Genomic DNA, 17,342 nt, shown 5'->3' with positions numbered 1-17,342 from the left:
TTTTACTGTTCTTCTGTGTGTCTCTTCCTCACATTTGTAAACATGGATTTCATGTTAATGCACTGAATTGACTGTTTTAGACAGGTTGTCATGAAGGGTACCTGCAGTCATTTGTTTTTAACTCCTTGGACATTGCCAGTAGATAAGCTGACATCTCAGTCCGGAATATACACCTCACATCCTCACACGTGTGGGCCATGACTGAGGAACTTGGGCATGAACTTCCACTTCCCTGGTTTAACTAAAATCATACTAAAATGAGCTAATTCAGGTTAATCATTCTGCTTACCTAGTGCAAATGCTTAACAGATTGCTGAGCAGTAAGAATGGGTGCACTGAATCAGGCCAAAATCAAGCTAGCCCACTGTATGTTCTGACCTTTGATACCTTGGAAGGAATAATAACATAGCCCAAATATCTGTTTATCCCAAATACTTTCCTAGCTGCAGGTGGTTTAATTTTCTTTTCCAGCTCACAGATGTGACCTGTGGTAGGTCTGCATCTAAGCTTCTTGGTGAATGGTCTTTCATGCATTTGTCCAGTCCCTTTTTGAATCCTCAACAGCTTTCTGACCATAGGTCAGGAATTTCTGTAGTTTAGCTACATGTCATGTAGAATTAACTCTACTGCTTTTCATCTTACCCATTGCAGTTTTGGTTTACACCTCCTAGTTGCCTTTTTTGTTGGTTTGTTTGTTTTGTACTGGAAGAAACATTGAACAGCTTCAAAGCACTTCTGGTGTTTACAGCCTCGCCTGATCACTTCCAGGCTTCACAGCTTGGAAGAGGACATTCTGTTTAACTGTGTCACATGGGGATGACCTTTTGGCCATCCATGTATCCTTCCTCTATGCTACATACCAATTGTCCTGTTGAAAGGCTTTCAAGATACAAGAGCATTTTCAGGTTTTACTTTTCTTTCCCCAGTTGCTTTTCTGACCCCCGCTAGCCTTGAGCTGATGGTTTTTTACATCTCTGAAAACTGGGGGTTCATTTCTTTCATACTAACTCAGTGCTTATTTTTGCACAGTGAAGCTGAAAGTTGTTCTATGTGCATTGCTTTATTTATACTGAATTTCAACTGCCTGTTTTCCTGCCCAGGCACTCACTGTTCAGACCTGCCTGCACCTCTTGTACTCAGCCCTGGTCTTTAATACCTGAATGAATCAACTTTCATCACCCTCTTTTCCAAGGCATTAGTTAAATAGGACATATGCGGCCTTGCTTCACTGTAAACTTCTTAAAATACAGTCTGATATTAATCAGGTTTCCTTTTGTGTACTTGTTTATTGACTTACCCAAAGGGTTGTAGTAGACAGGAATCCTGTCTCTCAAATGAAAGCAGTATTAGCTCTCTACAAACCTATGTTTGCTAATGTATCCACTGCTTTTTCCTAAATTCTTGCCGTTTGGCTTGTGGGCTAAAAGAAAGGGAATTACAGGATTGCAGAAGTAATTATGTACTGAAAGCAATTTGTTCCTCTGCACAAAGTTATAGCTACACCCTTTCATTAGCAAGCTTTGTCCTCTTGAATCACTAGTACTAGCAGGAGAGCTTTAGTGATGAATGTTAGGCAGCTCAGAACATGCCTTTTCCAAGAATTTTGAATACAGACACGTTTTTGTTGCTGTTTAATTAAAGACGCAAATGAATTTTGATGTGTAAACAGGCTGACACAGATAGTAGACCGTACCAATAGAGGTTTAAGTAAGATGTGCTCACCTGCAGATTGAGATCAGTTTCTAAGTGGGAGGAAAGCTTGCACAGGAGTATTGAAAACCAACCAACCAACCAAGGGGAAAAAACAACCCACTGCAAAAATGTCTTTGGAGTTTGCTACCAAGAGAAAGAATATCCAAGTGTGAGGCCCAGCCTTCAAAGGAATCCCTGGGTTTTCACAGGCCCTGGACTTTCAGGTTTGGGCGCTTGCAGATACCATGTCATTATAATGGGAAAATCCCAGATTAAATCTAGATTATTTTGCTTGTTGATCGTAGCTAGAGGATGTAATGCAGAGGTTTCACAGCCTGCTTGCCTGCTTGGGAGTAAGAGAACTTGTCAGTTTTGTATTTCTCAGTAGTGCTTAAGAAGATGGCATAAAGGACTCTATTTACCCTGTCTACCAGTCAGTGACTCACTTAACCCATCTGTCTTGTGCTACTTCTTCACTTTCAGCACCTTCTCTGTGACATAACTTGCTGAGTATTTTTAAAAGGTAAAACTTTTTCTACTTCTCCTTTTTCCAGGAGTGAGGTGTGTGTGCAGGGGGTGTCTTTTCTAAAAACCCCAGTCCCTCCATTTACATTCTTGTGTCTTAGAATCCAGTAACTGAATAAATAAATTCCACAGTGGGCAGAAATAATTTGCCCTGCTCATCATGATGAGGAAGGAGGCAAAGCCCTGTGATACAGCGCAGATTGTGACCTTAAGCTCTCTTACTTACTTTTTGCATTACTCAAATACAGCATTACCTCAGTTAGTACCATTTTAGAAGTCTCCTTATAAAATCTTGTTTTCTCAACCCATTCTGCTCTCTTGACCAAGCAGCATTAAGCACCTCTTCTCCAGCTAAAATCCTCTGTAACTTTAGATCCGCCTTTCTTACAAAGTTTATGTTCCTGCAGTTCTGTTACATTAACTTGTTTCCTTGAGGGCAGAATTAAAGGCAGTCAGAGCTACCAAGAGGTGCCCAGTCACTGAACATAGAAGAGTTTAAATTTCTGGTTTCAAAGGCTCTGCATAAAGGAAAAAAACCCTAATCCTCTAGGCAGGGGGTTCAGTGCTCTCAAACTCCCAGCTCACATGAGAGGAAACTTCAGCTTTAGACATTAAAATGCTTGGGAGGGTTGTTCTTCCCTTCATGGACTCTGGTGAATCCCGTTTGCAGCTATTGGTTTTGTTGGGGTGTTTTCATCAACTGTGATAAATGTGTTAATCATTTGACAGGCAGAGATGCTGCCAGATTGGCACCTCTATCTTACCTTTACTTCCTTTTATAAATTCATGTTATGTTTTCAGATAGGAATTTTCACAACGAAGGAAAACATAAACCATGTTTCATTGCTGTAAGAGAAGCATCTTTGTCAAGAGTTGGAGCCAGTGAGTAGAGTGGTGCCTGACTCAGCAGGTCTGGCTTGCAGGAATTTGAGGGAACGCTTTGGTTTGGGAGCACAGGTTTTACTTTCTGACTTTTACTTGAGTTTTGTGTTTCAGTCCTGCTGCTTTGCCTGGTCAGGAGTAGGTACAGTGCATACATTACACTTACACATTTAACCAGTATGTATTTTCAGAGGTGATCACTGCTTTTCTTACAATTAATTTGAGTCCTTAGAAGAAAAGCTGAAGGTCAGGACATGGCTCCTTTCCTTATGAAAGTGTGCTGCTTCAGGAAATCTCAGTTCCTGTGTCCATCAGGATAACAAATAGGAATTTGTTACAGAATTCTGAATTAGGCATATTTGCAGGAGAGCTCTCTGTAGGTAGATGAGGGCATATGGAGCAACTGACAGAGGGGAGATTTAGCATAAACACTGAGAAGAAATTCTTTACTATGAGGGTGCTGAGGCACTGGCACAGGGTGCCCAGAGAAGCTGCGGCTGCCCCATCCCTGGCAGTGTTCAAGGCCAGGTTGGACACAGGCGCTTGGAGCACCCTGCTCTAGTGAAAGGTGTCCTTGCCCGTGGCAGGGGGTTGGAGCTGAATGAGCTTTAAGGTCCTTTCCAACCCAAACTAGTCTGTGATATCCATGGGCAGATGAGGCAGTTTAGGGGGCAGGCAGTTAACTGCAGCTGTATGTTGCTGTATGGACTGACCTTGTCTGCACTAACTTCATGGGGGGGTGTGACAGTGCTTAGTACAGGTGTTTGTAACTGCAGGTGTTAGAAGGGGAATGGTGGATCTGGCAGGTGGCTCTGGTGGCTTTAGTTGTGTAAAGCAAGTCTTCCAAGTACAAGGTAATTTGGGATCCCACTGGTAAGCAGCAGAGAGAGATCAGTTTCCTCAAGGGAGGAGGTTGTCAACAGCTGAGCATGGTTTGTGGCAGCTGGGTTAAGGAGCTATTCTTCTGGGTGACAGACCCTTTCAGGATGCAGGAGAATGGGACAGAGGGACTTGACGACATCTTCCCTCTGACAATAGAAGAAATCTGAAATCATCACAAGGCTGGATTTGTCCATTTCCCATGTGTCCAATTCATCTGAGGTCAGTTTAAACTATTACCTCCTTGGAACAGGAAATACATCGCTTCCTGTTTTACAGAGCACTGAGCTGAATGTCAGCTCTCGTTAAACAGAAAAGAGTAAGAATGCAATTAGCCTGGTGGATAAAAGGCAGGAAAAAAACCCTGAACTGTGAAAAATCAATACTCGAGGAAGCAAACCACATGTGGAGAACAAATGCTGGAAAAAACCCCAACTGTTTGGAACAAATTCCTTTATTACTTAAACAAACAGCAGCGTAATTTGTTGGAGTGACAGTGTGAGCTGTCTGTACCCTGTGTCTGTAAGAAGAACTCACTGCTAACTTAAAAGCAGATGGCTTTATGTGGCCCTGGGTGGGTTCTCTGGGAAATGTTAGTTATATTCTGTGATACAGGAACAGAAATATCCTAATAACGCTGCAGCAGGCTGAAAGGAACATGGGGAGTATAAAGCAAGTACAAAATATGCTGTGTCTGTATCACATATTTCAGATAGGTTAAAAGCAGCCATGAATTTTCATTTCGTATTTTGTAATAGTACATATCCTCTGGGAGAACAGACATCTTAAAGTTCATTTGGATCAAGACACAGATGCCAGTAGGCTCATGGCCAGGGTCTGTTGTGCATTCTTGAGTTTGAAAAATACTTCCTTTCCTGCTTTGGAGACAAAAACCCCTTTTACTCTTTGTGTTTGGATTATTCATTTTCTGAAGCAAATGATGGCAAGTTACTAAAGAGAATTTTAATGGGCTTTTTTCTCTTTTCATTTAAAGGCAGTGAAAGTATCACAGTATCAGCACATAGCAGTGGGTGCTTCAGGAATGCCAGTATTTCTGTAGTCTTATTTAAATCAGGTAAATAAAGTAAAAGAACAATGTATATGATGCAGCTAAAACTCTCCTGAATGCCTCATGTCTCACTCATCACAAGTGAGCCGATGCCTGCAGAACCACTGTTTTTGGAGCTCATGCCTCATAGATCTACTTACACCTTCTGTTCTCTAACGCGTTGTTGCTTGACTGGGCTGTTATCTGAGTTTATGATATCACATCAAATTTAGCCTATAATCTCTTTAGGACAGTGACAATAGTTGCAGAGTCAGAGCTGAGCAAGTCTTTCAGGTTTGAGCTGCCTCTGCTGTCCTGATACCCTGTGGTTCCATGGGCAAGTGCAGCATTGGTGTAACTTAGATAAGTAATCCAGCTTTCTGAGTTACAGGAGTGGACTATAGTGTACTGCATACTACAGCTTGGCCTCGGACATGTCCTTATGCTGAAGTCTGCAAGAGCATGTTGTAAAAAGAAGAGCTCAAGTAGCCAAGTCTGCCCTTGACCACCACTGGGGGCTTTATTCTGCTGGAGCCAGAGCAGAAGGTTGATTCTTGCACAGCGCTCGGTGTGCCAAGCTCATTGTGAAAATACCATGGCACACGCTGTCTGCTGTAGCTGCCAGTTGTTCACTGGAGTAGCCAGCAGTTGTTTGGCCAAGGACTTGTTTCTCTGCTATCTATGGGATCTGAAGAAGTGATCATGCCCAAGTTTAAACTTTGTCTTGAGTCTTCAGTTTCTGAACCTGAAAATGTTTCTTCATTGAGGCTGCAACCACCACTCAACTCACAGCCATCAGCAGGGAACATGCAAGAGTACAAAGACTGGAGTTTGCCTGGAAATGGTTCCTGCAACCAATTCTATGTTGTGAGTCTGGCAGTGGAAGTTCTTTCCTCTGAAAACATCAGAAAGTTGTAGTGCAGAAACCACAGAAACAGTGGTTGCCTGAGTCCACGCACCATGCTAGGGCATAGCTTAGTGGTGGGTCAGAACACTGTTAGATAGATTTGACTCCAGCTCTGGTTTTCCTGGGAATTTGTGCAGGTTCTAATGATGGAAATGCAGCAGTGGGCCTGGATGACAGCAGATTGTGAGTTTGGGGTATGTTGATGTAAGAGGGTAAGATGTGGAGGAAGTGAAAGCTTGGGGAAAAAAAGAGATTATATAGGTGATTTGTAGCATAGTGTAAGGGTGTGAGTGTTACCTTTGCATGTGGGGCACCTGGTTACTGGCTTTGTCCTGCTGGATAATCCTGGGTTGGTTGTGCTGCTTGTGTGCCTCTTGTTTCCCCACTAAAGGAGGCATAATACCCCTCTTTATATTGTCCTGTAGTACATCCAGATGCTATGTGACAGCCAAGTACTGTACTTACACACCAAAAACAGAGATACAAATGCAGTTTTGGGGAAGGGTGAACAGCTCTTCCTCTCCTGTGGGCTGCTCTGACATCAGTAGCAAGCCCTGCTCTTCCTTCTGTCTGTCTGCAGGCTGGGGTACAGAGGGGTAGTCCCCCAACATAAGCACACAGCTTTTCTTCTCTCTGAAAACACTGTAAATGTTGTGGTATGGACTCTGTACTATAGAAATAGGAGCAGGCAAATGCATCCTGGGTCTCTGAATCACGAAGAAAAAGCAGGCAGCTTTGGTTTGTTATTATTTTTGTTTTAGGAAAAACATACTTCCCCCAGCAACTTTTAAAACTTACACGTGGCACAGAGGGGGATCAGTTCCAGTTGATATGAGCCTGGACCAAGAGAGGGAGGAAATAACTTGATTGCTTTAGACTTCAGTTCAGCTGGAGTCGAGAGGAAAGAATCAGTGTCCCTTTATCTGGAATTCAGCAAGGAGGTCGTGTTCCTGGTGAGGACAGATCCTCTGCCTGTCTTCTGGAGGTACTGTATGGAGCACTGTGAGGCAGGCACAAAGCAGGTGGCTTTAGATTTAAAACAGCAACTTTGCTGTTGGTGATAAAAAGCTGTGTTGCTTTCTTGAAGTATTGCTGCACTTGGAGCATACTGTGTTACAACAGCATGTTCCTCTTTTTTTTTTTTGTGCCAAAAAGGGAAAAATAAGAAATGTGAGGCTTCTGGGCTAAACATGACCAGGGCTGGTGTGTGTATATGTATGTATGTGTAGTGGAGGGTTGTTTTGATGTTTACTGCTGTAATATAGGGCTTAGAAGATAAAGAGATTGGGTAGATGGGGGTGTTACGTCAAATTGGGGGACTTTGCCTCTTAGACATTTGTAGTTTCAGCCTATCTACCTCTGGTCCCTAAAGATCAGTTGGTGGGTTGAAAACCAGGGGGTGTTAAAGGGGAGGGAGATGAAACGCAGGAAAAACTGCTGATCTGTCTGTTCCTGGCTAATTTGGACCAGACCCCCAGGGAATGGGAGGACATTCCCACCTGGAATTCAGATTTTGTGTTGAATGTGGCTAAAATTAAAGATCTAGTAACAGAGAGTGCAGCTCTGGTATCCTGCAAGGCAGTGCTAAAGCACACGCCATCTCTGCTGCTCTGCTGTCAATTCCAGCATGCTTTCTTTTGGCATCTCTCCTTGATCTTACAAACTGTGTTGACAAAAAGCAATGGGAGATTGTTTCTTCCCCAAGTCTTTATATTCAGAGCATAGCTGCTTCCTCTTTCCTACTCACATTTTCCCATATGGTGACTTTGGAAAATTCCTCTCCGATTTTGTTGGGAAGTGCAGGAAACTCTCGTTGGTAGAGGGTTGCCTGTTACTCTCTCTTAATTCTGCTGCTCACATCTGGAAAGGATCTGGCTTGGAAAGGGGAGACTCGCTCTGAGCTCAGTGCATGTAACTGACATGGCATGAGCCGCGGGAGCCTGTGGGGGCAAGAGAAATGTTCTTCTCCATTCATCTGATTTCTGACAGCAAAGGTGAGTTTTTCAGTACTTTATTTGTCCTTTTACAAGCTGTATTGTCAGACAACACCCAGCAGCCTGCCTTTCAGCTGCAGCTTTTAGAAAGGATATTCAGTGGAAGTTACAAACTCACTTAACCTGTTGATTTTGGAGGAGAGGATGGTTTTGCATCTCTGTGTGTGTCCTGAGAGAATATGCTTGGAGAATAGTAGAGAGATGAGATATTTTGGGCATGATTTTGTTGTTTATTGAGGTAACTGTGATCACTGAAAGCATACAGTAACTCCTGAAACTTCAGCTTACTTCTTGAGACAGTGCCTTTTGTAGCACTCTGCCTCTGGTGCTGTGTGGCAGCAAAGTCCAGGAATCAGTAGTGGTTCTGTCTAGACTCACAAAGATGCAGCCTCTGAGCTGGTTTCAGTGCAGCTTCTGTCCTTGCGTGGAAGGACCTGATCCAAACCCCACTGACAGCAAGGGAAGAGGGCTGATGCTTTCATTCAGGTGGGTTTTGAGCTACCCTTTAGTAAGGTTTCTTAAATAAGGCTTTGGATCAGGCCCATGGGAATGAGCTGAAATGGAGGGAGTTACTTCAGGCTTTCTTTGAACTAAACGAATCAAAATTGTGCCTGACTTTACTGCCTGCAGTCCAGATGCAAGCAGATGTTTCTGCATCCAGAGTGTCTCCCTGTGGCACCAGAGCAGCATGCACTTCAAAGGCATTGTAGCAGAATCATAGAATCATAGAAGCATGCGTATTGATGACAGCAGGGTGAGATTGCCTCAGAGATCTTACTGTGCCATAGATGCAGTGTTTCATGTTAATTTTTTAACATCTTTTCACCTCTATGTGTGGAAAAGTCAGATTGTTGAAAATCTGTAGAGCTGAATACCAACCATGATGTAACTGTGCTGTAGGAACAGCGTTGGTATTGTTTGTGGGAGGGCTGGTTGTGACCTGCATATAAAAAGGGTATTTTTCTTTAGTTTCTTTTGTAAGTATCTATAAGGATAAAGATATGTATAAAAAATAATCTGTTAGAAATGTGATAGATCATACTTTCTGAGATTGTTTCCTCTAAGGTTTCTGAGATTAGGTCACCAAATAGTAAGGATTTTACTAATCCACTGTTGGCATACTCATATGGCCAATTTTGGTCTCACTATTAATATCTAGATGCCATATAAGGAACACCATCTGATCTCTGGAATGTTTTATAAAGGAGATTAATTTCATTATATTCAGCTTTTACAGATATGGAAGCTGTGGAATAGTGGAGCAGGGAGAGGAGGTATCAAGCAAGCAGTGTTAAATGCTTAAAGTCACCCAGCATGCTGGTAGCAAAGATCAGGACCAAAACAAAACCATCCATGAATCAGGATGCTCTGTCCTGTAGTGCCACCTTCTCCCATTTCTTCAAGTATAAGGCAGTGTTTAAAGAAGTTGTTTTAAGATGTTCATGACTGTGACTGAGAGCAGGGGCTCTCCAGTGCTTCCCAAGCACCCACAGTCTTTTGCACAGCTGCAGCTGGTGCAAAGCAGCGAAGCCCTGTGTGTGTGAACAGAGACCTGCTAGTTCTGATACTGCCAGTCTGGCTCTGGCAGGTTCTTGTTTCTGATGTAAAGAAGGAACCTGGGCTGGCAGAGGTGAGCAGAGCACTTCATAGTAAGGTCATGAATCCATTGTGCTTTTTCACCCTCAAAGATAAGCCTAAATAAGACTCTCTCATCACTGTCCAATCCTTCTGTGCAGGATAGCTAAAGGATGTAAGACAAGCCATTACCAGCCCTTACTGCAAATCCTTAAGTATGAAACCTGAGAAGGGCAACAGCGGAGGCCGAGGGGGCTGGACTGGGGCCAGCTGGCCGGTCCTGTAGATATTGAACTTCTGTTGGAGTTATTTTAACCTGCTGCCAGAAAGATAAAAGCTGAACATTAGCTAGGCCTCTACGGTTCAGATCTGCACTGTCCAAAATCAATAGGAAGCCCATTTTGTTTTCAGTAGCCATGAGGTTTCGTTATTGTTTGAGGCATGTGAAGCAGCCCCTCTGAGAGGCAGCCCGGCAGCACCAGCCGCTCCTTTTCCAGGGCACCTTGTTTACATTAACAAGGAGAGTTCCTTCCCCGTGCACAACTGTGAGGAACAGTAGGACAGTCACATTGCAATAACAGTGCACAACCTCCTCTATAAACCTCTGGGATCATTTGGTGTTTCTCGATATAAAAAAGCAGTAAATGACCTGAGGAGTGAGGGATGGTGCAAGGGATGGTGCCAGGCCCCCAAACCACCTTGAGAGAATCACAGGATCAAGGAGGTTGGAAAAGACCTTTAAGATCATCAGGTCCAACTTGGACTGCCAAGTCCACCACTAACCATGTCACTGAGGGCCTCGTCTACACGGGTTTTGAGAGGACGCGACATCGGGGGAGCGGGAACCCGGGCTCCAGGGGCCGTCGGTGCCTCCCTCCCTGCGGGGCTGACCCCGCTGCTCGGTGTCACTTGCAGGGGCGATGCCGGCCGGCGGCCGGGCGCTGCTGGCGCTGCTGGCGCTGGGCTGCGCCGCCGCCGCCCGCCCGCCCGCACACAACGACTTCCCCGAGCGGCGTCCGCCCGGCCCGGCCCCAGCCTGTCCCCGCGACTGCGGCTGCACCCAGGAGGGCGTCGTGGACTGCGGCGGCATCGACCTGAAGGAGTTCCCGCTGATGCTGCCCGAGCTCACCAACCACCTCTCTCTGCAGGTGAGCGAGACGAGCCCCGGGCCGCGCACTGCCACACGCGGCCCACCCGCGGCCCACCCGCCTCAGGGGCCTCCGCGGGCCGTGAGGCCCAAGTCCTGGCCTTCACCCAAACCCGGGCCCTTCCCACTTCTTCCAGCAGCTCCTCGGCTTCGAGTGGGAGGCAGGAGGTGCAGCAGGCCCAGCACTTGTGCTTGACAGGCACATGGTTATCAGCAGTAATTCTCTCCCCACAGATCAAGGGAGGAAGCAAGATAGGAACATTTTCTCGACCCTCTCTCTCAGCTCTACAAAAAGAATGGTCAAACTAATAATTACTGTTCCTGGTGATGTGCCTTTGAAAAGGATGGGCTAAATTACTTCATTACTGAGAATTTTTCTGTCAGCACTACATGCTGGTTGAAATGTTGTGAACACCATGCACCAGTCCAGAGACAGACCCAGCACACAGACTTGGCAAGGAGCAGGTGTGACACAGAGTCACTGAGTGGTTTGGGTTGGAAGGGACCTTAAAGCTCATCCAGCTCCAACCCCTGCCATGGGTAGGAACACCTTCCACTAGAGCAGGGTGCTCCAAGCCCCTTCCAGCCTGGCTGAAGCCATCTGTCACCACATGGCATTGCCTGGTGCTGTGCTGCCTGCGGCTGGGAGACTAATGCCATGCCTGCAGCAAATGGTTCCGCTGCAGAGACGCCATGTGTTGTCAGGATAAGGTTATGTGTGGATATGGGATTTCAGGTAGAAGCAGCAGTCTGTCCTGAGCTTTCAGCAGGTTTCCATGCTCTGTCATTAGTTAAATGACCACTGTGACCAGTGTTTGGGCAGGCGTTCTGTCCCTGCCTGTGCTCTGAGACCCAAGGGTCTGAGCAGGGCCACAGCATGGCAGCTCTATGGGTGTTCCTCTTCCTCTGGGCAGTGGCAGCACTTCAGGCTTTCCAGTACCTCTTTGGCCCTTAACCAACTGCTTCTTGTTTATCGCTCCTGTTTGCCAATTCTGTTCAATGGGTGGAATGCAGATTTTGTTCAGAGCTTTCCGTCTGAGTGCAGCATACTCAGAGAAGCTGCAATGTTAGCTGGCACCTTCCTGAGCAGATCTGTCCTGGGCGTGTGCTAGCCATGGCTCCTGCCTCTGCTGCCAAAACCAAAGAAGCTTTTTGGAGCAGCAGCTGTCACTTTCTGTGTATTGGCTTGGCTTCATGCATGGTGGGTTCTTAACTGGTCCCTTAGATGCTGAAACACTGGAATCACTCATTAATGGTCAAAATGTTAGTCAGCATGTTAATAAAATTCTGATGGCAGTCAACCAGCAAAAGTGAGCCCAGTTTGGCTCTCCTTGCCCATAAACAGTTGTTTTTAAAACAACCCATAAATAACAGAAGTAATAAACTTGGAAATCCATGGTGCCAGCCTTGTAGCGAATGCTCTGCTGCAGCTATGAGGTTTGGCTGTGGCAGACGGATTGCAGGCCTTGCCCGACACAGTCACACTGTTTGTGTGCTACCAGTGCATAAGCTGGATGTTTCTCGTGGTGAGCACGAGCTACAAAGCTTGGTTCAGGCCTTCAAATGCTTCTGGGTTTGGATGTCTTGGTTTTGACATCTGGGTTTGGCTCACTGTGGGGTGAAGTCTTGACAGTGATTTGACACGGTGGGTTCATTTCCAGATTTCACTGGAGTTCACAGTCTGGGTTTATTGGGATCCTTCTTGAACTACTTTGCTGGTGATTAATACTCTTCATTTTCTTAGAATAACCAGATAGAAGAAATCTTTCCAGAAGAGCTTGCTCGGCTTTACAGACTCGAAACTCTCAATTTGCAAAACAACAGGCTAACTTCAAAAGGTAAGCCAGCAGAGCCACAAAGTGGACAGAGCCTCCACAACACCAGCTTATGCAATGAGGCCAGTGACAGTTGATAAGGAAAGCCGAAGAGTGATGGATTAACTTGGTGGGAGTAGTTAGCTATAAGCCTCACTCCTTTGGCCATCACACAGGTCATGGAGGCACTTTATCATCTGAAACATTATACTCAGTATATAAGAATGCAGCCTTACTGAACCAGTGAAGAAGACCTGGCAGCAGCACTGTGTACTGCAGCGTGAGGTCTTCTCATCCAGGAAACTCCCGCTGGTCCCACAGGCACATCAATGCAGCATGCTGGAGAACCAGAAACATCTACATGCTAAATGATTTCCTTGTGACTGACCTTGTTTCTTAATCCACTTGTTTGGTTCAGGCTAGCCGGTCAGTGCAGTTTAGTCCAGTTCAGTCCTTGTTGAATTGGTGTAAATACAAGTAATATATATTGCAAATAAGACAACTTCTGCCCTTATAAAACCATTTTGATTTATGTAGGGAGGTTTTGCTTGCTAGGTCATAGAATCATAGAATAGTTAGGGTTGGAAAGGACCTTAAGATCATCCAGTTCCAACCCCCCTGCCATGGGCAGGGACACCTCACACTAAACCATGCCACCCAAGGCCTCATCCAACCTGGCCTTGAACACCTTTAGGGATGGAGCATTCACAACCTCCCTGGGCAACCCATTCCAGTGCCTCACCACCCTCTCAGTAAAGAATTTCTTCCTTATATCCAATCTAAACTTCCCCTGTTTAAGTTTTAACCCATTACCCCTTGTCCTGTCACTACAGTCCCTGATGAAGAGTCCATCCCCAGCATCCTTGTAGGCCCCCTTCAGATACTGGAAGGCTGCTATGAGGTCTCCACGCAGCCTTCTCTTCTCCAGGCTGAACAGCCCCAACTTTCTCAGCCTGTCTTCATACAGGAGAAATTCGCCAAGGGGTTAGTAAGGAAAGCAAAAGAAATGGAGGAATTGGAATAAATATTAAGAGAAGAGGATATGCAATACAAAAGATATAATAATTGTTAACTTGTGTGTCACCCAGTTACTCTGAATGCTGTTGCTACCCTTATTCCAGTAACAGAGAACAGGCTTTATTGAGAATGTGGAAATACACGTGGTGCCCAAAACACGGCACTCATACATAGCACAAGGAAGGCTGTGCTTAATAGATTCAGGCTTTGACATTATTACCTTTGGGGCTTGGTGTTTCTTTCCTAAGCTTCAGTGTAGCCCTGAGTTTCCAGTATGTTTTGACGTGGGAAATAGCTTCACCTTTGACTTACGATTATCTAAGTGCCAGGTGAAAATGTTATTTGCAGCCTTCCTATTGTGATAGCAATTATGCTTGGATAAGCTGGATGTGGAGTGATTCAGCTGAAAATTAATAATTATTGGGGATAATAAGCTCCAAGTTGGATCAGCTCTCTGAGGGGTTTCCTGCATGGCTATATGGATTGTGGCAGAGCAGAACAAGAGACGGGTTATGACATGCAGGTGTTGTGTTACTTTGGTAACATCATGGTCATAGATCAGATTGATCTGATCATTAAACAACCTCAGATTATGCCCTTCCAGGAAGAAGGATTGGCTGATCCATGAGCAAATGACCAACTTCTCAATAGCATGGTGCTGTGAGCACTGATAATCAGCTGTACAGTGAGTCAGCACAGCTCTGTACGTGACACTTACCACTGGGGTTGGCCACAGACCAAATTAAAATGCTTCCATAGTTAGGATTTTAATGGTCTTCCATTATTGTTTACAGTCTGGGGGGGGGTTTGGTGGTGGTGTTTTGTTTGCTTGTTTTTAATTTTGAAAAACTAAAACAGAGACAACAATAGGTCTTTCAGTGGCAATAAAAAATACTTAAATCTCACATTAAATGTAATATCTGAGAGAGGAAGCTGCCCTCTGGTATCTTCAGTCAGAGAGGCAAGAAGATGCTGATGTCTCTGATGAGTTATTCCTGTTCTTAAGGGTTGCCAGAGGAAGCCTTTGAGCATCTGGAGAATCTGAATTACCTGTACCTGGCAAACAATAAGGTAAGAAAAGCTCACAAGGCTTTCATAGTTATTTTCTAACCAGGTTCTGAAAGTTAAGCAAGAAAGTCTTAAATTCTTTTAATAAATACATGCTACATAAGTACAGTTGTGCTAAAGTGATATTCTAATGCAGGTTCATCTAAGGTCAAGACAATCAGTATGCTAAAAGATTAGAGGGTACACATGCCAGTGTATTTTGAACACTGATTTATGTGTGCAACTGGTGAAGGGTTTCCTTTGTATGTAGGGAGGTACAGGGAGCCCCTGTATTTATAAATTACCACTGTCTGCAGTAGGTTTTGGTGCAGCTGCATGCAGGTGTGGTAGCTGCCTGTATGCAAATAAACTGGGGGGTAACCATAGAATCACAGAATGGTTTGGGTTGGAAAGGACCGTAGGATCATCCAGTTCCAACCCCCTGCCATGGGCAGGGATGCCTCCCACCAGACCATGTCACCCAAGGCTCTGTCCAGCCTGGCCTTGAACACTGCCAGGGATGGAGCATTTGCCACTTCTTTGGGCAACCTGTTCCAGTGCCTCACCACCCTCACAGTGAAGAACTTCCTTATTTCCAACCTGAACTTCCCCTGGTTTAGTTTAAACCCATTCCTCCTTGTCCTATTGCTACATATGCTTCATATCTCATCAGAGGAGGCTGGTTGAAAAAATTTGTGAACAAACACATCCCAGTGTTTTAGCCATCAAGATAGATAAAAATCTATCCAATTTTCCCTGACTCCCATTCTTACTATGTTTGATAGAGAGGTGGGATATCCACATGCAGTGAAACTGCAAGTTATGAATTTCTTCTTTTAGCTGCAGTGGTAGGAGCTGGCTTTCTGTTTTAATGAAGAAGATCCTAGGTGCTTTCCTATTAATGGCCCAAGTTGGATGTCCTCACAGAAGCACATCTTTCCTGCCAAGCCTAGGAAATGAAATAACTTCTCACATAGACTTACATCTGGGTGGTTCCCATTATGGCTTTCTTTATCCCCAGTGATTGTCCACAAATATTTGCTACAGAAGAAACTGGGATGCCACAGAGAAATGCAAGTTAAAACATCAGACAGAGCTTCTTTTGTCTACAAAACCCTTCCATCCCTCCGTCTCTCTCTCTCAATATATATTTATATGCATGCCTGTATATATGTTTTATTATCCTCTTAAAATCTGTGACCTTTTAATGTTTTGTTTATATACATGAGCCCACATTCAGGTTACAGTCAGGCCAAGACACATCCAGAATCACTCCACAGATTTCTGTATAGAGTGACTGAGAGTAGAACCCATTCCTCAGTACAGTAACATTGTGTTCTTTTCTCCCTTTCAAGCACCATTTCCATATAACAATCTTGGCAGTTAAGAACTCCATAAAAATGAACAAGCCAGACTGTGACTAATATTCCAGAACTTTGCACTCCAATTTTCCCTGTGTGACAAAACAAAGTGTTTGGTTTTTCTGGCTTTACTGCAGAGAGAAAAGGATCCCAAAAGAAAATGCAAACATCAGCTAATGTCAGAACTAGTTATACTGAGAAGTTGTGGACCCACAAAAATAACACATTTCTTTATAAGTCCCAAGCCAGGACAAACCAGATTGGCTTCAAACTGCATCCACTCTGCAGCAGGAAACGCTACAGATCAAGTAACTGTGGTGTCTGGAGGAGAGCAGGGATTTGCTGGTAGTTTGCTCCTTGTTTTATGGATCCTCTTAATGCTGCTTTATCTCCAGTTGCGATCCCATCGGATGTGGCTGAATTATCTGCTGTTAAACTTGCATAGTTGGTCAGAGAAAAGAAATAGAACAGACTAAAAGCCTTCTGTGGCTTACAAGTAACGAGAGCTTCAAGATAAAGATGAGAATGAGCGGGTTCTGTAGTTTCCTTTTTAATTTTTCAGCCTACTCTCATAATTTGGATCTATTACATCACATCCACACTAAGCCCTGTTAATAGCAGAAGTCTATTCCACCAAACTGTAGACCAGGTCTCAAGCTGTCATTATTATTTACTATAAGCTGATGATTTTGGTGACAGAAGGTCTTACATTTCCTGATATCCCCAGAGTGATTTGGGATTCACTTGCACCAGTACTTCTGTCAAAGCTTGTTAGAAGCAAGAAAACTTGTTCTAAAACTGGCAGTAACTTTTGTATAATCCTTGTGAGTTCATTGGTTAAGTCATTAGTTAACAGTAGAGAAACACTATCTGCCATATGAAATGGAAGATCCAGCCATAAAGCTGCAAGATAATTGTAGCTGGAGAAACACAGATTGGTACTAATTAGGCAGTGTGCTAGATAAAGCTATTCTGTCACTTACTTTTGCTAACAGTTGCAGCAATCCAGCACTAAGCCTTCAAGCAGTCAGCCAGTGAGGATCAATTAGTCTCATGACTAAGTGCTGAAATGCCAAAGCAAAGTCCTGAGCAAGTGAAAACTCTTTTGGGATGAAACTTCTCTCTTTCCTCTTTCTTGTGGTTCTGATGGCTCTCATTTCACATATCTGAGCCATGCCCTTTGTTATGTATAAAAGTTATGACCTAACAGACCGTGTTTATGGAGAAAAGCTTTCATGTGCCACTGAGTATGAAAGTGATTAAGTTGGTTTCTTGTGTCTGAATTCCCAATATTATGTCATGGTAGTGTTTTATTTCTGAGGCAGTGCCAGACCTTCCTAGTCAGAGATGAGTGCCTTTATCCACCTCCCTGAAATCATATCTCCCAGATCAGGAGCTGAGAGATTCCCAGCAAAGCCAAGAGCAGGACTGTGGCACTTGTAGCAGTATGTCAA

At 44.4% G+C, this 17,342-nt stretch overlaps 1 protein-coding gene across 1 annotated transcript in view; it reads left to right on the top strand.

Annotated features, from left to right (window-relative positions):
• Window positions 1-7,890: 7,890 nt before the first annotated feature.
• Window positions 7,891-17,342, top strand: part of PODN (podocan) — a gene marked incomplete at its 5' end in the record, with an annotated part of 28,666 nt that continues 19,214 nt past the window's right edge. The window contains 4 exons of the mRNA XM_080624262.1: window positions 7,891-7,927; window positions 10,418-10,650; window positions 12,394-12,487; window positions 14,487-14,551. Coding sequence (XP_080480388.1) covers window positions 7,891-7,927; window positions 10,418-10,650; window positions 12,394-12,487; window positions 14,487-14,551 — 429 coding nt within the window. The remainder of the gene's footprint in view (window positions 7,928-10,417; window positions 10,651-12,393; window positions 12,488-14,486; window positions 14,552-17,342) is intronic.

This window comes from Psittacula echo (genome assembly GCF_963264785.1).
Source record: "Psittacula echo genome assembly, chromosome: 7".
Lineage (NCBI taxonomy): Eukaryota > Metazoa > Chordata > Aves > Psittaciformes > Psittacidae > Psittacula > Psittacula echo.
This window is presented reverse-complemented; position numbering and strand designations above follow the sequence as displayed.